The sequence below is a fragment of the Hydra vulgaris genome, chromosome 13 (genome assembly GCF_038396675.1).
Source record: "Hydra vulgaris chromosome 13, alternate assembly HydraT2T_AEP".
Taxonomy (NCBI): domain Eukaryota; kingdom Metazoa; phylum Cnidaria; class Hydrozoa; order Anthoathecata; family Hydridae; genus Hydra; species Hydra vulgaris.
This window is the reverse complement of record NC_088932.1, coordinates 5379759-5404340: the sequence shown is the minus strand read 5'-3', so window position 1 is coordinate 5404340 and position 24582 is coordinate 5379759. Positions and strand designations below refer to the sequence as shown.

The 24582-nt window shown below is 26.8% G+C and overlaps 1 protein-coding gene and 1 long non-coding RNA gene across 4 annotated transcripts; one reads left to right on the top strand and one right to left on the bottom strand.

The window, feature by feature from the left end:
- The first annotated feature begins 3154 nt into the window (after nucleotides 1–3154).
- Nucleotides 3155–6590, top strand: LOC136089371 (uncharacterized). Of its 3 annotated transcripts, XR_010642992.1 has the most exons (7): nucleotides 3155–3305; nucleotides 4032–4304; nucleotides 4450–4569; nucleotides 4967–5065; nucleotides 5719–5877; nucleotides 6148–6210; nucleotides 6296–6590. It is a non-coding gene; the product is annotated as an uncharacterized LOC136089371 (long non-coding RNA). The 3 variants fall into 3 exon arrangements; XR_010642991.1 differs by lacking the exon at nucleotides 3155–3305 and having other exon boundaries at nucleotides 3731–4304; XR_010642993.1 differs by lacking the exons at nucleotides 3155–3305; nucleotides 4450–4569 and having other exon boundaries at nucleotides 3734–4304.
- Nucleotides 6591–12816: 6226 nt separating this feature from the next.
- LOC136089573 (uncharacterized) lies at nucleotides 12817–13611 on the bottom strand. The gene has a single exon (XM_065815624.1). The coding sequence runs from the start codon at nucleotides 13588–13590 to the stop codon at nucleotides 12817–12819; it is 774 nt and encodes a 257-aa protein (XP_065671696.1). The 5' UTR covers nucleotides 13591–13611.
- Nucleotides 13612–24582: the final 10971 nt, after the last annotated feature.

Below are 24582 nucleotides of genomic sequence, written 5' to 3'. Positions count from 1 at the left end.
ATCCCATAGTAACTCAATGGGGTTGAGGTCTCAGCTTTGGGAAGGCCAGGTCATTACACGTAATACATTTCCAGCTTTTTTTGATTCTAAATAATTTCTAACAGTTTCATAATAATGCAGTGTATTTAGGGTCATTATCATGTATCAGAATAAAATTATCTCCGAATAATCGAAGTCCCGAAGGGATTGCACATGTTTCCAGGATATCTCTATAATGCTCTTTTCTCATTATACCACCGATTTTACGCAAATCTCCCACTCCATCCAGAGAGAAACAACCCCAAACTATCACAGAGCCACCATGTTTTACTGTTGGAACCAGACATTGAGTTAGCATTTTTTCTTCGGCAGATCTTCTAACGTAAACTTTTCGCCTATTTCTGAAAATTTCAAATTTTGACTGATCGGTCCTAAGTACTTGTTTTGATTACGTTTACTGATGACTTTTATACGTCGGTCATCAGTTTTTATTGTTATGCGAGAAGGACCTGGACGATTTCTGTCTTTGAAACTTTTAGATTCTTGGTATCGACGAATTGTATAGCTAACTGTTGATTTACTCAGGTTTAATTTTTCAGCAATTTTTCAAACTGTATAGTCTTCTTGAAGCAAAGTGAGTATTGCTGCCCTTTTTTTTTACACGTATTGGCTTACCTTTAGGCATATTTTTACCAATATTTTGAATTTACACTTAAAAAAAAATTTTAATCTTACCTTTGAACTTCTGCACTTGAAATTTTTAAAACACTAACACAAAATGCATAAAATGTCTGCATATAAAAACACAGTAAACAATAGAAATACTTGTTAAATGATAAACTTAAAAGATTTAAGTCGATAATGTAAAATACAGGTTCATACGTGAATTTAATATGTTTCTGTGTTCTCTGTTTTTTTTTCAAACGTTTTTAGGTTCTCTGTTTATTAATTTAAAATGTTAAGAATGAACACGACGATATCAATAGAATTAATCAGTTATGGCAAAACACTTATGAATATGTTATCATAACTAAAGATGTTATGCTAACATATTCATAAGTCAATAATAACATATTCATAAATAAATAAGATAATGTTTAAATATGTCAAAAACAATAATTTAATCTTTATTCCATCACCCATTCTATCTGTTGCAGGTAGAATATTTTTTATCAAATGAAGTCTGAAAACGATGACAATTATAAATTTGACCACTATAGATGAAAAAATAACTGTTCTAAGAATAATAAAAAAGGCTTTAAGAAAATTTATTATCTTACCCAAACAACTACACCCAAACAACTATAGGCCAAAAACATTGTACATTGGGAAATTTTATCAAACAAGTGTTCATAAAAAATATTAATAAAGGTCTTATTGCTATAATCCATTATATAGGTAATGAAAAATATGTAACAGATTTGAAACATAGAAACAGTAAAACTGACCATCCATACATTCGCTCCACATCGAGTTAGTTTCAAGTATAAAAAATGTTTTGAAAACAAATACTAAGGCTTAAAATATTTATAAAAATATTTTATATGAATCAAAGTGATTCATCCTCAAAATGAAAGGCATTCTCCTAGTGATGTGGAAGCTTCTAGATCAGTGAGAAACGTAAAATAAGTCAGTAGTTTTCGATATAGAGAGCGCTTAGCGTCAAAAACTTCGAAAGGCGATCTATATAATTTATCTAAATAAGATTTAGATAATTTTATTCTCCATTATAATTTATCGCTATATTTCTACTGTGTAATGCTCATCCCGAAACCATAAAATTAGCAAAGTCTTTGTGAAAACAATATAAAAAAGATTCTGAATTAAACCAAATGATCTCGTACGATACAACGTTCAACATGGTCGATTTTTATATTTCGATTGTAGTAATGAGAAATAAAGACTTTGAAAAAATTCCAATATTTTCTTTTTTTTACTTAATCCATGAAAGAAAATTGGAAATAATACACACAATAACATGGGAGATGTTTAGGAACCGTTTATTAAATCTTGAAAAGTTAGGAATAAACACACCGATAATTATCGACAGAGTAAAAGCAATTATAAATGCAATATGTGCATAAACAAATTTTTTGGAAAAAAATGTTGTTTATTGTGCTAATCACTTAATACAAGGCGTAAAATTCATTTTATCTAAATGTAAAACAACTCAACAAGATCACAAAGTTTATATAAGCAACATCTTAAGATAACTTCAAGTATGAATATTCTCGAATGAAAGTAAAATGGTGTAGAGTTTTTTATGATTATTTTGAGAAGAATTTAAAACATGATATTATTAAAAGACGTTCCAAGAATATTACTAAAAGATTTGCCGCTTTTAACAACGTTTTATCTTCTAATAATATAAGTGAAAGTTTGAATAAAATGCTGAAACAAAGAACAAACTATTCCGAGTTATCAATCGACGAAATGGCGCTAGCACTTTATAAATTTCAGCTTTACTTTCTTTGCGAATTTGAAATAAATTATAGAGTAATTTGTAATTTCAAATTATCTTATAAAGCATATAAAAACAATATTCCAAGTTTATCCGAGACAGCTTTTACTGCTATATCAGATATTATAAAGAACATTAAAACATTTGCTACAAAAGAAGTGTAAATGAAGCAAGGGAAAAAATAAAGTTTACACAAAACTATTTAACAAAATTACCTCCTCATTGTGGTTAACACACACTTTAAAGAATATGAAAATATTGATGAAGATGCATGGTTGTCTGATATTGATTATGTAATTGAAAGAATTTTAAGAGAATATAATAAAGAAAAGCAAATTTATTATTTCAGTACAAGCCTTTGGTCATTGTTAACAAATGATAATACAGAAGAACCCCAGTAGGCACGCAACGTTTTATTCACGTTTCAATCACGTGTATTTTAGGTGACTTCGTCCAGGTTACTATTTTACGTGAAAGTCACGTGAAAGTTACGTGCCAAAATATCTCGTCTTTCGGAACTTTTTTTATTCTCAAAAAAAACTGGCATTAGAAATGTGAAATAATATTTTTTATTATATTAATTATTTTTTTATAGTATAGTTTTTATATTCATTATATTAGTTATAATTATTTACTTCTATGATAATACAATTAATTTTTATTGTAGTATTATCATAATTAAAAAAAAAAAAAGTGGTCTATATAATATCTTTTAACGCAATGCATTTATAACAGAACTAAAAACAACAATATATTTTAAGTTGTAATATCTAATATCTAAATTATATCAAATTAAGTTAAATAAATTAGTACCCTATTTGCCGTCCCTATTTGCCACACAAATAAGATTAAATTCAAATACAAGGTATGCTTTTTTTCTACTTTATGATATAATATTTTAGACTGGCGAATTTGTCCATTTTGCTTACTTAATTTAGTACGAAATAAGTTATGTTATAACGAATTTAATATTAAATTAAGTAAGCTACATGGACAAATTATAAGTTCTAGCAGAACTTATTCTTGATTCTTGAGCAATAATAATGTCTCTAGTACTTCTGCATACATTATTACTCAAGAGTCGTTTAGATAAAAACCTAAAATAGATTTTTTTTCTTTATTTGGTTTTTATCAACAAGGTTAAAGAGTTTATCCAAGATAATATCAATAAATAAATGTGTTATGTTATTTATTATTGATATATGTGTATATTATTATTAAATACTTTATCTTTTTATAATATATGACATCTTGATCTCGTGCTTTACTTGTTATAAAGGGTTAATACTTATTTATTTCCTTTTTTTATATTATTTGAATATTATATGATTAATATATATATATTCGAGTTATATGAAATTATTATTATATATATATTATATGACTTTTATTACTATTGTTATTATGTACAATATAAAACAGGTTATTCACGCGGATTTGTTCGATGTTTTCCCCACAAAAAGATAATTATGATGCTATTGTATTTGAAACTGCATTTTACTTATCTTTCAATGTTGACGACCTTCCAATATGTAAAGCAAGTTTCTCTCAAGTATAGCATTGCTTTTTTAAAAATTGTTTAATGATTTAGATCAAAGAAATAGCAACACCAGAAAATCTTGTTGCCAAAACAGTTGGTGACTCACCATGTAAGATTTGTGTTAAAAATTTGTGATTTAAGATGATTATTTAATATTCATATTATTATTAAAGTTTTTATTTGTTTCTTTTGAGCTATATTTGGTGTTGTGAGCTATTATTGGAGAAAATATCAACTTATTCATTAGATAAAGTTTGATGCCTGCTCTTACCCCGTTTCCTTCTTCATGTTTCAATCATGTATATTTTAGGTGACCTTGTCCAGGTGACAATTTTACTTGATTAAAACGTGAATGTTACGTTGCCAAAATATTGTGTATTTTGGAACTTTTTTTATTCATAATAAAAACCTGTGATTAGAAACTTGGAAAGATATTCTTTATTTTATTTACTATTTTTTTAAAATTTAGTTTCAGGGATTATCTTATTCGGGATATTCCCGGAATACCAGATATTTTTCTGAAATTTATATTTTTCCAAATATCCGAAAAGTTTTCCATGCATACAACTTATATTACAACATATAACAGGTATATATTATTCATCTATTTGTTTTTTTGTTGTTTTAGTCATCATTCATACAAAAATTAAGAAAAGTTTTTAAAAAATTGAGAAACAACTTGGATGAATGCAAAATTAAGGGGAAAATGAGGGGGAAAATATTCTGAATTTTTTCAGGATATTTTCTGGATATTTTAGATATAATGATTACATGAAATACGTAGTTTATATATTCATTATTGTAATTACTTTTTATTTTACTTTTATAATAATGTAATTATTTTGCATTGTAATTTTATAATAATTTAAAAAGTAGGGCGTAAGATATCTTATAACGTCGCAATGCATTTTTGACAAAAATAAAATGTCACATATATAATATTTTATCCAAACATATTATCTTATAACTAAGTTTTATCAATTTAGGTTTAATAAATATATTATAAAGCTTAGTTCAAAATTGTGTAACGTTATGGCAGATAATTCTCATATTGCAACACGCAAAAGATTAAACCCTACTACAAGGTATACTTTTTTTTCTACCATATTGTATATTATTTTAGACTGTCAAATTTGTCAATGTAATTAATTTGATAATAAATAAGTTATTATAACTTATTTAATATTAAATTTATTAAGCTACATGACAAATGATAAGTTCTGCATAAAATATTATTGACTAGGAAGACCCAATGGTATTGTTATGTTATTGCCTAGGAATATCATTCTGTAGTAAGACTTAATAACCTTTTAACTTTTAAAGTTTGAGAAAATTCACTTTTCCCTTTTTTTTGTCTTCTTTTGTGATCGCACTTTGTAGTAAGAATTTGATTTAATTCATATCTTGTTGGAGAATGCAACTTGATTCTGAGTTGAATTTTCAGCACTCTGTATTTATTGGTGACCTAATTTGACAATACTTTATTATACATATTTTTAGTTTTATACTTAATATATTATATATAATTAGGGGTAGATGAGGCTCCTTAGCCGTGGTGAATGTTTCCACAGCAAAAGGAGCCTCAAGGTGAAAATCTGACCATGGATAAGGAAAATCGTGATATAAAATCCCCACTATAATGCTTTGTGGTTATGTGATAACTATTACATTTTTATAAATTGTTTTAATTTTTGTGTGCATTCTAAAATGACATTTAATGCTGTTCAAAACTTTGTAGATTACTCATTTAAAGCAACTTTGTGGGCTGTCACCTTTGCATCTAGTGAGTTAATGTATGAACAAGTTAATGCAGAAACAGTTGCAAATATAAGAAGATGAAAAACAAAGAAAACATATTATCATGTTATCACATAGTACACAGATGTTATCACATAAGGTGAGTATAGGTCTTTTTCTAATCACGCCCATCAGTTATTAACTTTATATAGATATAGATAAATCCATAGATAGATATTAGATATAGATATATATAGATAAAAAATATTTTTTTAAACTTGTATTTTTTATTATGTACTTCTTTTTTTTTAATCATCTGTCGACTTTTTTGTTACATCTTTTTTTATTAAATACTTATTTACTTTTTTAGCAATCAGAGTATTTTTTTACACTGTATGTAGTATTGTTTTCTTAAAATTAAATGATTTAGATAAAAGAAAACAAATAACACACTAGAAAATCTTGTTGCCAAAAGTAGTTAGCAACTCTCAAAGTAAGATTTGTTTTAAAAGCTTGTGATTTAAGATAATTATTAAATAATCATACTATTATTTAAGATTTTATTCGTTTCTTTTCAGCTAAATCTGATTCATTAGATAAAGTTTGATGCGTGCTCTTATAGAAGAAAATATCGACTGATTTGTTAGATTGTGTTTGAAGCGTGCTTTTATGGAAGAATAGATATATAAGTTTGAAGCGTGCTCTTCGTAAGTTGCAGATCTACGACTTCGTACTTATTACTTATTGGATATAAGGAGGATATTTTAACAAAAGTGCAGCTTTTGTTACAAATTAAAAATTTTTATGTCAAGAACTAATATACTGACTAATAAAACCATGTATTTTAATACGTATTAAATATTTCCTCGACGATGAGTTTTTTTTCTTTACACGAATCCAAACACTTATAATTGTAATTATAAAGCATAATTATTGCTTAAATATTACGTGCCAAAATTAACGTAAAAAGCACGTCTTTTGGACAGTTTATGGGGACCAAAAAGTCACCTAAATATCACGTCCCAAAAGTAACGTGAAAAACACGTCCATAAATCACGTGAATTGGTCATTTCATGGGGACCAAAAAGTCACCTAAATATCACGTGCCAAAAGTAACGTGAAAAACACGTCCATAAATCACGTGAATTGGTCATTTCATGGGGACCAAAAAGTCACCTAATTGTCACGTGCCAAAATAACGTGAAATTCACGTTTTTGTCACGTCGCTGTGCCTACTGGGACTTCAGCTACAAAATTCTATAACACTTGTTAACAATTTCAACAATAATGAGGCTTTTAACCGTGATTTGTTTTCAGTTGAAATCAATACTGATAACGTTAAAGGATTCCATTGATCGCTGGGGGTTATAATGATAAAGGAGGGAATAGTTGTGATTATTGATTCTATGAATCCATTAATCAATATTTGAATAATTGGTCAGTTTGTGAAAAATCAAATTATAAATTAGATAAAAGTCATGCGCAAGAACAATTTTTTTGTGTGCGATGCAGAAAATGGTTTCATTCGGATTGCGACAATGGTATAAAACAAAATAAATATTATCATTGCTCAAACTGTTAATAACTAGTTTTAAACTATCTTCATAAACAGTATCTTATAACCTGTTTTATATTTATAAAAAAAGCTCAAATATATTTCAAACTACTTTTTTTTATATTTTTTATATCACCAGGATTTCTTTTGTCAGAGAGAACTCTTTTTTCCAAATGCTTAATATAGATTTCCCAACCGTTTCTTTATTTCAAGAAATCAATTTCTGTATTATATAAGAACTAATAATAATTATACTACGCTGCACTCATACTCAGTAATTGTCAATTAAAACATAAAAATGAGGGTAAAAGTGGAAGAAAACGACCAAGGCAAAGAGACGTTGATAAAAGCTCTGAAATAGTTACATAAACGCCTAAAAGCAAAAAACGTAAATTGAAAAAGTATGAAAAGTTAGACCCAAAAAACCCAATAAAGATTATAAGATTCAATTACATAATCAATAATAATATTGATTAAGATAATTAATATTATTATTGATTATGTAATTGAAAGAATTTTGAAAAGAAGAGCAAATTTATTATTTCATTACAAACCTTTGGTCATAGTTAACAAATGATAAAACAAAAGAGCTTTAGCTTGCTGTAACACTTGTTAACAATTTCAACAGTAGTGAGGCTTATAACCGTAATTTGTTTTTAGTTGCAATCAGTACTGATAACGTAAAAGGATTCCATTGGTTGCTGGGGGTTATAATGATAAAAGAGGGAATAGTTATGATTTTTGATTCTATGAAATCACAGAAGACACGAACAATTCATGTACCTAAAAAAATTGGCTTTTATTTTTTAAATGTTTGGCTGGAATAAAGTTTGATGATAATGCACGGTGGTGCCAATGTAGTTCAGTTTGTTTAGAACAAGGTAATGGTAACGATTGCGGTGTTCATTTTATTTTAAACGCAAATACAATCATTCAACAAAAAGAAAATCTTGTTCCGGTTAACATAGTTCGCAAATGAATAGCATTTGTCTTTCAACAAGAATATGCCATTTGTTTTCTAAAAAAAAATATAGTAGTAAAGGACGATGAGTTACACCGTTTTAAACAAATAAACAGTTTAAATCAACCTAAAGCCCATCAAAAAGATAACTTATTTAAACTTATTTTCAATTCCATTAATCAATATTTGAATGATTGGTCAGTTTGTGAAAAATCAAATTGTAAATTAGATAAAAGTCATGCGCAAGAACAATTTTTTGTTTGCTATGCAGAAAATGGTTTCCTCGGATTGCGACAATGGCATAAAACAAAATGAATATTATCATTGCTCAAACTGTTAATAACTAGTTTTAGACTATCTTCATACACAGTATCTTATAACCTGTTTTATATATATAAAAAACTCAAATACACAGTATCTTATAACCTGTTTTATATATATAAAAAACTCAAATACACAGTATCTTATAACCTGTTTTATATATATAAAAAAGTCAAATACACAGTATCTTATAACCTGTTTTATATTTATTAAAAAAACTCAAATACACAGTATCTTATAACCTGTTTTATATTTATTAAAAAAACTCAAATACACAGTATCTTATAACCTGTTTTATATTTATTAAAAAAACTCAAATACACAGTATCTTATAACCTGTTTTATATTTATTAAAAAAACTCAAATACACAGTATTTATATTTATTAAAAAAACTCAAATACACAGTATCTTATAACCTGTTTTATATTTATTAAAAAAACTCAAATACACAGTATTTATATTTATTAAAAAAACTCAAATACACAGTATCTTATAACCTGTTTTATATTTATTAAAAAAACTCAAATACACAGTATCTTATAACCTGTTTTATATATATAAAAAACTCAAATACACAGTATCTTATAACCTGTTTTATATTTATTAAAAAAACTCAAATACACAGTATCTTTTAACCTGTTTTATATTTATTAAAAAAACTCAAATACACAGTATCTTATAACCTGTTTTATATTTATTAAAAAAACTCAAATACACAGTATCTTATAACCTGTTTTATATTTATTAAAAAAACTCAAATACACAGTATCTTATAACCTGTTTTATATTTATTAAAAAAACTCAAATACACAGTATCTTATAACCTGTTTTATATTTATTAAAAAAACTCAAATACACAGTATCTTATAACCTGTTTTATATTTATTAAAAAAACTCAAATACACAGTATCTTATAACCTGTTTTATATATATAAAAAACTCAAATACACAGTATCTTATAACCTGTTTTATATTTATTAAAAAAACTCAAATACACAGTATCTTATAACCTGTTTTATATATATAAAAAACTCAAATACACAGTATCTTATAACTTGTTTTATATTTATTAAAAAAACTCAAATACACAGTATCTTATAACCTGTTTTATATATATAAAAAACTCAAATACACAGTATCTTATAACCTGTTTTATATTTATTAAAAAAACTCAAATACACAGTATCTTATAACCTGTTTTATATATATAAAAAACTCAAATACACAGTATCTTATAACCTGTTTTATATTTATTAAAAAAACTCAAATACACAGTATCTTATAACCTGTTTTATATATATAAAAAACTCAAATACACAGTATCTTATAACCTGTTTTATATTTATTAAAAAAACTCAAATACACAGTATTTATATTTATTAAAAAAACTCAAATACACAGTATCTTATAACCTGTTTTATATTTATTAAAAAAAGATTTTTATACACAGATTTTTTTTGCGTAATCCAGCGTTTAAATATCACCAGGATTTTTTTTGCGTAATCCAGCGTTTAAATATCACCAGGATTTTTTTTGCGTAATCCAGCGTTTAAATATCACCAGGATTTTTTTTGCGTAATCCAGCGTTTAAATATCACCAGGATTTTTTTTGCGTAATCCAGCGTTTAAATATCACCAGGATTTTTTTTGCGTAATCCAGCGTTTAAATATCACCAGGATTTTTTTTGCGTAATCCAGCGTTTAAATATCACCAGGATTTTTTTTGCGTAATCCAGCGTTTAAATATCACCATGATTTTTTTTGCGTAATCCAGCGTTTAAATATCACCAGGATTTTTTTTGCGTAATCCAGCGTTTAAAGGTAAATTTTGAAAAACATAAAAAAAGTAAGAATCACTCAAAACGTTTTTAATCAATAAAATAAGGTTAGCAGATACAATTAAAAAAACTGTGAAAAAATGGTTTTCTTTCTAGTAACGAGTCGTTCTGGTAAGTTTATAAAAAATTAAAGGTAAAAAAAATTTTATCAATAAAAATTTTAGTTGCAATAGGTCTTCATTGCATTATTGTTTAATTTAGCTGATTTTAGATGGCTACGATTTATACGCTATTTAAAATTTTGTTTCATAGCTTTAATTGCGGATTTACATTAAATTTAACGACAAAAAACGACAAAACCTTCCGCAAATTTTTTTTTCTGCGGGTTAGTATTACTCATAAAATAATTAAGATTGGCAAACCACTTTGGTGTTGGTAGACAAGAAAAAGGAACATTAAAAATACTTGGTGCATATTGAGGTCGAATATAGCCATCAGGAAGCTTAATCATTTCTGTATTTTTAGGCCAATGTTTTTCACATATAATAAATTTTGATGGCTCTATAACAAATTCTTTACGTGGAGGTAGCACGTTGATCCATTTCTGTTTCTCAACTTACCTTTAGGTAATTTAAAAACACGACTCTTATTAAGTTCATTATAATTTCACTTACGGTTCACAATTCCACATTTGTTTGGCATAATGAAAGAGATTTTCAAAAAATATTACTGTAACGTTAAACATGCTTCCAATTTGATAGGAATAATGGCATTTGCTAGCGTTTGATAGGAATAATCGAATTTGTGCGTCCTGTCATATAGTAGTCCTTGAAAGAAACTTAATACAAATTCAGAAGAAGAAAACTATATAAAAGTGCAATAAAACATATAAAAGTGCAGTAAAACAATGTTATTAGTAAAACAATGTTATTGTAAAACAATGTTACAGTAAAACAATGTTATTAGAATTTATTCTAATCAGATTCTTGTCACCTTGAACGATTGCCAGCTCGTGAAATTTAAAAAAATAGAAAGAATTAAAGATTCAATGACAAACTTGGAAAAAATGATAAAAGAAAATAAATCTTTCAAAATTATATGTTTAAACAAAAAACTTACATCTTGTAGATTTTCTTGTCAAAAAGAATGATCATAATATTAACGAGATGCAAATAATATGTATAATCATTATAAAAAAGAAAATTTTAAACTCTTCATTAGTTCTGATATTAATACAGAATGCAGCAATGTTTATTTTAATACTGGAAATAGTCATGATTTTATTGTTGATTTTCTGTATCATTTATTCCTTTGTTATATGAACATAAAATGTATGATTTTATTGCTTTAATGACTCTCAATTTTCTACTTTTATGTCTTTTTTGGACCAGCAAATTATCAACTTTGATATTTCAGCTGAAGGAGTGCTAGGGTTGAAAGTCTTAATAGTTATCTATAAAAAAGCATGTATAAAATTTCATCGTGTAGCATTAGTGATATGGTTATATCTCAGAAGTGTGGAGTTTAATATTTTTCAAGATTCTTTTCTTGTCTATAAAAGAATTTATAATTAAAGAAATTGCTTTTACAGAAACAAACATCTATTTATATTGCACTATTTTTATATATGTGATGGGTTACAAAATAGTAAATACAATCAAGATGAGTTATAAAAAGCACGAGTTTATTTTAAACAATTCAATGAACGTATGTATTTAGGTTAGTAATATTAATAGTAATATATTTGAGTTGTGACCGATAATACGGTGAGTGTACAAAGTACACTTAAACAGCTATATAATTATTCAGCAGAATTACATTGTTTAAAATCCATATGTCAAGTTTAGCTTTAAAAAAGTTCACGGAAATAGCATTAACAACATCAGTAGGTAGCCGATTCCAGTTCAAAGATGCCTTGTTTGCTAAAATAATTCTGAGGCAAAAAACTAGTTTTCGCTGTTTTTTGATTTCGCGATTATATTTCATTTAATGACCCCTTCTTGATTGATACCTTCTTGGCAAAATTTCATTAGTTAAATTAACTTTTTCAAATCCATTGAATAACTTGTACATTTAAATCAAATCTCCCCGAATTCTTTTTACAACTAAAGTAGAGAGACCCATTTTATCTAATCTTTTCTCACAACATTTTTTAGTGGCCATAATATTTTTGTAGCACGATGCTGTATCTTTTCAAAGAAATTAATTTCATTTTTATACACAGGTACAGTGAATTCAATTAACGGTTTTACAAAAATTGTGTATATGATTTTTAGTAATTCACTATTTAAACTTAAAAATGTAATCTAGTTATCATTTCAATAAAAATTTTTAAGTAACATTGTTTTTAAACGGCAAATTATATTGGGTTAATACATTTCTAAATTAAAATTTTTATTTCATGCATGAATTAAATGCAACAAATCCAAGAAACAATTAAATCGAGACTAAAATAATAAATAAACAATAGAATTTGTATTTTATCAGTTTTTAATGTTCATTACAAAGATTACAATTAAAAGCCCAATTCCGCAGCACAACGTCATCACTTCATGAAACCACAAACATGATCGCCAAAACTCGTTATCCGCCTTTTTAAACACCTTAAATGTTTTGGATTTTGCAACAATTGGCACATTATTTCCTTCTGTAATATTTTCTTTTGGAAATTGGGTCATGGGAACACTTTTGTTCAAAAATTTACACAATCTTTCCCAGCCTTCGCCAACTTTGTATACCAACAATTGGTCTTTTGGAACAAGTTGTTTGACTGTCGCTTCATGAACTCGAATGCTATTAATCCAGTTCTCTTTATTAAGAGTGATTGACATGTTTTGCGGGAAAATTTTGTTAAAAGCTAGTTTTTCCATATAATATACATTCGACCAAGTGGAACTCAGTAACGACCGAAGGTATTTTTTACTTCTTAATTTTTCCATTAAACTTCTTGTCTTTTCAAATGATTTAAACCAGAGTTCGTGATTTTCTCTTGTTGTAAGTATAACTTTTGAATCAGGAAAAGCTTTGAATATTTTTTGCCAAATAATATAGATAGGGAATGCAATAACAGCATCTACTCTTTCATACATTTCTTTCAACAAATCTTCATGTTCTTCGTCTTTTAAAAGTGTTATGTAGTTTTCTAAGTTGATATTATAATGTTCTTCAAAGTCGTGAACGACAAAACCTAATTCAGTTAGTGCTTTCGCCATTGACTTAGTTCCAGTTTTAGAATATCCAACACATATAATTTTCATTATAATTATTGTTTTGCAAGTTTTCTTTAATAAAAGTGATTTAAATATGTAATAAGTTACAAGTAAATAAAAATTAATGCACAAATTATGCACCAAGTCTTGTATGCATACAATCAAATACAAATGTTTACACATATAAATACACATATGAGGCTTTTGGTTTAGCAATCATAAAAATAAATCATAAATAAGCATCACAAGAACAATGAATTACAGCAATCATTTTTTACAAAACTAAAGATTAAAAAGAAGGGACTAAAAGACAGGGGCTTTATAACACTTTAAATTGTATCATCAAATCTTGCGTTTATTATTTGCCTGCAATATTCACGTAATTGAAAAAGTAATATTTAAAGACATTTGTTTGCGACAAAAACCGCAGAAATAAAGAGCTTTTAAAAAATATTCATGGCATAGTTTAACGTTTCAAACTTTTATGTTTTTTATTGTGCATGATGAGTAGACCGAGAAGTTGGCGTCTTTCGACATATTCTACTGTTTGAGATTTTGATGAATTCTTTCTCATACTTTTTGAAGCAACTTTGTTTAAACTCAACAAATGTTTTCAGAGGTTTTCATAGTGGACCAGAGTGACCATCCGGTTGATTTTTTCCCCAGGTCTGATTTTTCTTTTATTGTTATGATTGGTTATACATTAGTAAACACCATTTATGACATTCAAAACTTTTTGGGTTTTGGAAATTTTTAAAAATTAAAAAAAAATAAAGTTTGCAAATAACAGCTATAACTTATCCAACATGAAAAAAAAGCACAAAACAAATAGGCTTTATGTTAATTGGTCACAAAGTCTTAGTATATACTTCATATACATATATATATATATATATATATACATATATAATATATATATATATATATATATATATATATATATATATATATATATATATATATATATATATATATATATATATATATATATATATATATATATCCTCAAACGTGTCATGAATACATTCAATCAAATCTGCATAGGATTCTTTAAATTTCCGAACAACAATTTCATGGTTATTCCCTGCTTCCACACCAAAGACTTCTGCTTGAAGGCATTTAAACTTTCAAAGATAGTTTATAACTGCTAATAATTCATATTTTCTATTATTTTTAATATCTCTCTTAAGTATATCTATCGAGTTCAGGAACTTGTTTGCATTGTTTCCATCAAATCCTACACTATGGTATCCTCTAAACATGGTGCAATTTGAGTTCAACCACTTTTCAAACAAAGGCTATAAGCTAAGGAGTAGCACAGCAAGTTTACTTGCTATCCTCATTAGAACATGGAGCTCAGGAGCAGGAACCAACTTCTCAAGAAGAGTTTCAGAATTTTCCTCATTGTACTAGACTTTGTGTCTTGAATTTATTACATTTTTGAAGGGGGATATCTTAAACTTATTCTTTCCATTTAGGGTAAAGTTGTTGTAGTGCTCATTCAAGGACCTGAGAGCTCTCTTCATACCAGGCTCCAGAGTGCAAGGTCCCTCACAATATAAACAACTGTATTCCAAACACTGAATCTTAAAACATTTTAAATCAAATGCAACATAATACTTCATATCTTGTAATTTTAGAAGTTCAATAAGTTTCCAAAGATTACTATTAGCTTCAGAAACCCTCTTAACAATCTTTACAAGAAAAGATCTCTTTACTTCAGCATCATCAAGTTCTGAATCAGGTGAGGTTTTTTCTTGGGAGTTAAAAAAATATAAAGTAACCTAAAGAAATCCTTAAAATGGAGTCATGTGGATTTTTTCCACTTTCTGTAACAATGTGATGTATAAATGTAGCTGTATCTTTTAGATGAACCAATGTTCTAGTAACAACTTCGTCTCCATCCATAAACTCTTCTTCTTTTGTTGTGTAAAATTCATCTATTTGGGTATGAAGAGCTTCAAGTTTTTTGAAAAAATTTTTTTCAATACAGGCTTGAGTTCCCTTATTAGCTCTATATTTGGAACAGAACGTTTTGGTTTGGTTCTTTGAAAGCTCAATAGATTTAACTAACTCCATAATTGTACCAAAGGACACCTGTTTCAGCTCAATTCTATCAGGTTTCTTGTCCGAAGTCCAAAACTACAATGGTCAAAGGAGACCCATGAGTAGCCAGCAGAAACCTCTGTTTTCTAAAAATATTTTCAGCCTCCATCTTATGCTTAGGTATACCTGGAAACAGACAATAATAAAATATTTTCATTATTTGGAATTTTGAAATGTTTATTTATATTATAAAAAGAGTTAAATTTACTTGCCTGAGGCTACACGTTCTGAATATTTAAGGCCAAGCTGTTCAGCTGCTTTAATTAGATTATCAATAGCTCTACTTTTAATACAGATGTGAGCCACTCCTTGCTGTTAATATTTTTTTTTAAACACAAATTAAAGACAAAACGTTTTATCCAAAAAAACTTTCTTCATAACAATCGTTTTTATTATGTAATGCAATAAAATATAAAAAAACAATAAAGATAATAATAAAATTCTCACCAATAAAACTAAAACATACTGAAATAGCTTAGACATCTTTACACATTCAAGAGTAGCATCATTTGAAGCATCAACTTCTTCTACTACGTCGCTAGTATTTGATGATCTTCTAAAACGTAACCTATCAATCAAAAATTGATTTGTAGGACAATAGGTGATATTATTGTAACATTCTAAATGGTCCTTTAGTATATTTATCCTGCCTTATCTCATCACACTTAAGTGTACACTTAAGTATGACATACATAGAGATAACTTAAACAATACATCTGTACACATAAACATACATATTCTATATATGTATTTATATGTATATGTATATAAATATAAATTTACATATAAATACATATAAAGTGTGGATATGTATAATGCATAAACTTTTCATGATATATGTATGTGTGTATATGTATGTGTATATATATATATTCTGAATTTGTATAATATGATCCATAATATTTACTGATATAATATAATCTTTAAAACTATATGATATAATATACAAGATATGTATAATTTATGTAATCAATAGCAAAGAAATAATCTAAATTCTATGACTTGAATATTCAACTACTGCCTTTCTAAGAAGCTCTCCATGGTTCTCTCTGAACTCTGAAGTTGAGAATCTACTTAGTGTTTTCAACATATTATCATGAACAGATTCGCAACCTTGCTCAGAAAATACTCCAAATGGCAGCTTAGTTCTATTTAAAAACATGACAAGATGTTGTTCAAATATATGACCTTTCCATCCCATAGAAAGAATCTGGTTGAATGTAGTCTTCACATTTTTAAATGTATGAGTTGTTTATACATTTGTGTAACTATTACCTTCATTTCCTAATATATGTTGCAATGGCATCAGCATTATCCTGATGGAGTCTCATTCCGAAACATATGTTTACTACAAAAAATAAATTTTAATGTCATTTGTGAGAAATTGCTTTTGATTCAATAAATACTTCTTTTTTAATTATAAATTACTTTTAATATATAAATACTTTGTAAAATTAAGTAAATTTAAAATTTATCTGTAGAAAAAGACTTTAACAGTTTAACAACTGGATGGTAAAAAGAAAAATTATCTAAGATAAATTTTTCAAAATCAGGCAAAAACCTCCGTATTTTGTTAACATTTCTACCATTAAGTCCACCTCCATCATACCCATACCAAATAATTCCATGTTTCTTTAACAAGAAAACAACAACAGGCTCCTTACACAAGGCATTTGAAATCTCTGTCATAATCTTCATCAGTAAATAAAGTTTTGAAGGAGGGACTACATCAAGCCCATATAACTCTCCAGGCTCAACCAGGAGACATAGATGTATAACATTGTTGTAGAGTTGCATAGACCTTTTTTTAAATCTACTTACAACAAATTTTTTTTAACATGTATTTTAGCATATTAAAGGTTCTCAGTTCTCCAAGATTGATTTTATCACCATCACAAAATAAACATGAACATTTTCCCCCATGTCCTGACAAACCCAAAACTATGTTGGGTAATTTAAGATCTGCAGTAAGTTAAAACTTTAAATCGTTTAGCTTTATTTTTTCTATAAGAATTTGAAGATTTGTGTGAATTTGGCAAACATTTTTGGCAAAAGCCAATATTACAACTTTGTTCACTCTTGTATTCTTGGTTTCTTTGGAGTTATAATTTACTTCTCTGTTGAAAACATTCATAATAACTTTTAAAGATCCTTGGCCATTATCTAATCCTACACGAATATTAATATTATCGATTTCTAGTCCCCTAGCAGTGCAAACATGATTAACATGTGCAAACATGATTAACTTTGACATACACTAGATCTTTTTTTTTTGGATAAAAATTCCACTTTTTCCATTGAGTAATAATTATCTAGAGCATGTGACAATATCCAAATTTTTTTGGAAGAATTAGATTCTACACCTAATCTACCCAAATCTTTTTTTAATTCCATTGCTATTGAACCAATAATACAGTCTGACATATTATGCTTTCTTTTCATATTATTGAAAGTCTGGGTAGAGATTTTCCCAATCTGCAGACTTAAAGGGTTCCTCCAGTCGACAATGTAACAGTGTTGTCAAACTCAATATTTTTAAATTGTTGAACTTCTTTCAGAGATTTGTTAAGTACTTGCTCAAGTGTTTTTAAACCTTAAAATTTGGAAATATGTTTTAGGATTACATAAAAATTTAGGTTTACAAAAAGCTATAATTAGGCTCTTACCTGATGACATTACCAGTATTTTTTGGTTCTGCACAATGTCTCTCTTACTACAGGGATGTTGAATTCCAGATCTAATTCTCTGATAACAAGTACAACAAATTTTATCTATAACCTCCTTTGGTATTTCATATTCATTAATTTACATGTTTAATACATCCTAAATAAAAAAACTATATTTGTTTAAAATATACTTATTTAAACTATTATAAAAATTATAATTTTATAAATGTTTTAAACGTAAATAATTGAGCTAAATATATAATGTTCTTTATAAATTGTTAATATATATATATATATATATATATATATATATATATATATATATATATATATATATATATATATATATATATATATATATATATATATATATGTATAACGTATTTAACAGGAAGCAATTTATTTCATACGAAGGTGGAAAAGCCGATAACATGACTATCACATGCGGTGTTCCCAAGGGAATACTAGGACCCCTCGTTTTTCTTGTTTATAATAACGATTTAAATAATTTTTCTTATATCTTAAACTCAATTTTATTTGCCGATGATACTAACTTGTTTTATTCCAATGAAGATACTTTTATTTTATTTTTAACAGTAAACAAAGAACTTGATAAACTAAGCCAATGGTTTAAATCCAATAAACTATTCCTAAACATTAATAAAACTAAATACACATTATTCCATCATGCTTCTAAAAATAAAAATATTCCATGGAAACTATCCAATCTTTTTATTGATAATAATGTAATAAAAAGGGAAATATCGTTAATATTCTTGGGCGTTTTCTAGATACAAATATTAATTGGAGAGAATATGTAATTGTAATTGAGAATAAAATTTCAAAAAAATATTGGTAGAAAGTTAAACTCTTTTTAAACCAATCTTGTTTGAAATACGTATACTTTTCGTTTATATATTGTTACCTAAACTATGCAAATATTGCTTGGTGCAGCACCAACGTTACAAAAATAAATAGATTTCTCTGCAAACAAAAACATGCTATTAGGATTATTACAAATAAAGGTCGACTCTCCCATACAAAACTATTTTTTAGTAAACTCAATACATTATATGTTTTCAAAATAAATCTTTATCAAAATCTTATATTTATATTTAAACTTGATAAAAAAACGCCACCGTCTTTATTTTACTTAATGTTTAAAAAATAAATCATATATGCATCACAATATTCTCAAAAAATAACTTTAGTCAATCCAAAACCTATTATTCAGCCACTAAATATTCAATCACAAATCAAGAACCTAAACTATACACTTTTAAATGATGATTTTAAAACACTCTCTTCGCTTAACCAATTTAAGACAAAACTTAGGCAAATTCTTTACTAAACAACAATGAATTAAATTTTTTCTAAAGCGTTAAATAAGAGTACTCTTACAATTTGATTTATATAACTATGAATATATTTATTAATTTTATATATACACATATATAAAAAAAAAAATCTATTGTAACCTTTTACACAATTTAATTTTATCATTTGTTTATTACAGAGGATGTAAAAAAGTTTATACTATATATTCTTGAAACTTTATGTAAAAAATACCCCTAATTGCGGACTTTCACAGAATGCGGTTTCAGTGTATGACTTTTGTATAGGGGATAAATGAACAAAATGGCAACTTTGTTTTGGTTATTTTTAAGACGTTTTTAATAAATATAGATTTAGTTAGTCGATTATTTGATATTTTTTAACGAAATCATATCATATTGTTTAATATATATATATATATATATATATATATATATATATATATATATATATATATATATATATATATATATATATATATATATATAATTTTTTTTTTTTCAGTTTTGAGATAATACTACCGCACGCTTGATAATTAATAACGCTTGAAAATTAATAAACGTCCTCTCCCGTGTATTAAACACCTAAGAGAAATAAAAGCAAGCTTCTAACAAAAAAAGCTTGATTTTTTAATTTTTTGAAATTTTACTTGACGATTATGATTTTGTATTTACATATGCAAAGGCAGAATGGGTCTTTAAAAAAAAAGCACTGCTTTGTACTAAAGAAGGACGGGGAGGGGTGGCAAAAATAGTAGTTTGGTGCGGACTCACTTTTTGTTACTCACATAATTTTATTACGTTCTCTATTATAATATAGTATACTTATAGTTTTTATTATTATTGTACACTATAGTTTTTTTTATAGGGAAGGGAGGTGGAATTTCCACAACATACTTAAAAGCGTGACAACATACTAAAACAGGCAAACTAGATAGCAGATGAATTAATGCATTTAAAAAAAAAAAAGTCGTATATTTAACAAACATAAAAAATATTTTTATAAACAAATTGCATTCATTAAATATTTAAATTAGATATTCATTAAACATTTTAATATTATAGATGAATTTGAAACAATTTTACTCTCTCTTGAAACGATTTTTAATCTCTTTTTTTAAACAAAGTTTTGAAAATTTTGAAAAAAAAAAAATTAAAAGCAAAACAAATAAAATAAATTTATATCCATTATGCAAAATTAGATATTCACTATGCAAAAAACTTGCCCAAATTTAGTTTTTTTCTCATTGTAGTGTTTGTGTAGGGGAGAATGGGGAGAAGTGGGACGCGGAAGAAGTGGGACAACGTAAAATTTCTAATTAGGAGTGGTGCCTAAATACTGTTATTTAATGTAAACAATTAAATTTCTTCCCCTCTATTTGGAAGAAATTGCATTGTTTCCCTGCGTGGGCTAGAAACCCTAATTATGAAATGTATCTTAAAAAAGAGTTTAAATTGGGGTGAAGTGGGACAGAAAAAAGAAATATTTATGCCTCACTTCTTCCCGTCGCCATTAGATTATTTTGATTGGTGAAAGTTCTTGAACATTTTCATGTCGATTAGATGATTTTATGATATTATCAGTTTCTTTTTAATAACTTGTGTTAAAACCTTGTTTTAAATTTATTTGTCCCACTTCTACTCATCATTGTCCCACTTCTACTCGCACTTGTCCCACTTTTCCCCAATGGCACGGTTTTCTAAAAGCAAAAATTTATATACTTAGTTAAAATTGGCTAGAAACCTTAGGGGATTGAATCGGTGCCTAAAAAGAAGGTTTATTCGTAAAAACTCGTTTGGTTCCGTTTACACATCAGATAAATAAGATATTGCAATTATCCTAAAAAATAAATTTACGTGCCCTACTTCTCCCTACTCTCCCCTACTATGAAAAATATTTAAAAAGTTTTTCAAAAGTATGTCTTGTTGGATCTCAAATAATCAAAATTATCAATTTTATATAAAAAAGAAAGAACTTGAAATAAAAACAATCTTGTAGAACTCTTTTTTTTTCATTTTTAATTAAAAAATGTCATCTTAGCAGTAAAATTTTTTTATCAATATTAGCCACCTGTTTAATATTTAAGGGCTTTAAGGGGGCTCTAGAACAGTTACTAAAATTTTTTTTATATTGTACACAAACACTAAACTGGAAAAAAAATTCAATATAAGTTGTTTTAAAATTTTTTTGCATAGTGGACACCCCTTACTATTTATAGAGCACTACTTTTTTTGTCAATGACTAAAATATATTAACTTTTCTATTTTTTAATGTTGTACTAAAGTTGACTATAGGAATTTTACGTATCTGTTTGTAAATATGGGCGCGTAGAGGTTTTTATATTTTCAAAGTTAAAAATTCAACGAAAGTTTTCATTTTCTAAAGTTGCAAATTGTTTGTACTCTTTATGTGACCAGTCTGATATCGCTGTGTTTAAAAGGATACTTCTGCTCAACATTTCAATACATCCCACAAAATGTTGTTTTTCTGGATAAGGAAGTACTTTGCAGATTTTGATTCAGATGATAAGACATGAGAAAGTAGTAGTTTTGTGTACACACCATTTGAAGTTGAGTTTGAATAAAATAGGCAAGTGATTTAGATAAGTTTGACAATAGTTTTTTGAATTTTTTCCTCCAACAAGCAACAAGTTTAGAGCTACCAAGACATCAGGACATAAGTCATCTTATGTAAAAGTAAAGAAACAACATGACATAGCCTTTGACTGGTTTCAAAAAAATCATAGTGCTTTTTGTTCAAAGTGATGGCCACGACAGAAATTTTTAAAACTTTCAAATTTCTTTTTACCATATACAATTAACAATGCTGGTCAACTACCAGTAATTTTTTTTTTTATGTTTAGCCATGAACCTGTGTTTTGCTCAATAATTTTTATAATTTAATAAAATCATCATGGTACATGTTCTGAATATTTATTTCTCTGATTTTTCCTCTAAATGTTATTGTTTTCATCAATCAATCAATCAATTCATATATTCTGAAATAGTTGTTACATTCACGGAAGTTTACAAATAGTACATGTACTAATCTTAAGTAAAAATTTCATCGCTTGCAGATATATTGTTATTACTTATATAGGCTTTAGGAACAGTATTTTCTTCAGCAGATTTTTTAGAGATAAATTTTTGTTTTTTGAAGTACTAGTTGTCATTACCTAAATTATTTTTATTAAATAAATTTTTCATTCCATTACACGATTAATATTATACTTTATTGTGGTTAACTTTGTAAGATCAGGAGAAACAAGGTTAACATTGTAAGTTTGGTTTTCTTTGACATAATCATGATCTACCAAGCAACAAGCAGCTATTTTTATAAAGCGATGACTGAGGTGATCAAATAACGACGAAGATTTTATACTTGACTTTAAAAAAACTTTGTAACAATGTGACTCAAAAGGAATTTTTGTATCTTTTTTTTAGACTTTATGCTGCTCTTTATTTTTAGAATTTCTTTTGAATATTGAATTTTCTGGGTCTTTTACAACAATTGTTTCCTTGTACAAATTTTTATTTGTTTCTTTATAAGCAAGACCTTCTGAATTTGGCGTTGAATTTAGCGAAGCAGAGTCATAAGAATTAAACCTTCTTTATTTAAACAATGCTGTTTTTGAAGTTGTTCAGTACATGAAAGCGATAATATTTTTTCCTTAATTTTATGAAAGTGTTTTAGAAATTATAATAATGCAAACACATGGCAACATAGTTCACTCACACCAACTGAACATTCACTATAGGATTTTTATGGAACGTTATTTTAAAATAACATTACAGCAGGACGAATTTATTTTCTGTGATACTTTTTAAATAAGTCCTCTCGCAAACAATGTATTGGATAAACTAAAATCCGTTAAAGCAATTTTTCTGCTTGTCATAATAGAATATCCTATTTGTTGTTGACCTAAACAGCCTTCACGTTTATTTAAAGTATACTTTTAGTTAGCTATAGAAGGGTACAACGAATCGCCACTACTCCAAGGAGCAATTGACCGTGGGATGCTTGTAGGATTCAAAAAAGTTACGAATACAAAACGCCTTTCTGCTTTATTTTTTAGTTTTTGAGTTAGGGAAGAACACAGTTTAAATTTATTTATTCTTATACGTAACTTATGCAAAGTGCCACTTTTAGATAAGCCATCCTTTTAGATAAGTCAGTTAATCATTTTATAAAATCGTTTTTTTTATTCGAAGTCTCATCCATTATTTTTTATCAAAAAAAGATAGAGATTATGTGATATTTTGTTTTAAAGGTTTGATTCATTTATTCCCTATAAAGATGGCACCGAAATCTCATACGCCAAACCCAAAACCCCGTGTGAAAGTCGCTAATTATATGTAAGTGTGTGAATTCACTTTTTATCTTTTTGTTTTTGTTGTATATATGTTTTTTTTTGTTTACTTTTTTAATTTTCTATTTTTTTCTTTCTTTATTTATTTAAAATATAATTTTTAAGAAAATTTAATTTGTATTTAAAAGATTTTGTATTATCTTTCACGGTTTTTAAAAGCTATGCTATATATGGAATATATTACGGGGCTTAGTGATCAGACAACTATAGTCTTCTTTTTTCTCCCGTCATGTAAATTTTTTTATTTATTTTGTTATTTTGTAATTATTGTCAAACGGCAAAATATATATAATAAAAAAAATCTGCCTTTTTTTATGTTATAAGAATTCAGCATTTAAAAAATTAATAAATAATAACAAAAACAAACAACTTAAAAGTTATATAAACATTATTATTAGTTGATAAATACATAAAACATAAATATCATAAACAACGTTTAGTTTATAATTGTAAAGAATAGCAGTGGTAAAACATTTAAACAATGGAATATAAGAAGTGAAACTCCTAAAACATAAAAAAAAAACAGATAGAACCTGAATAACTCTTATGCAAACTTTTTATTAA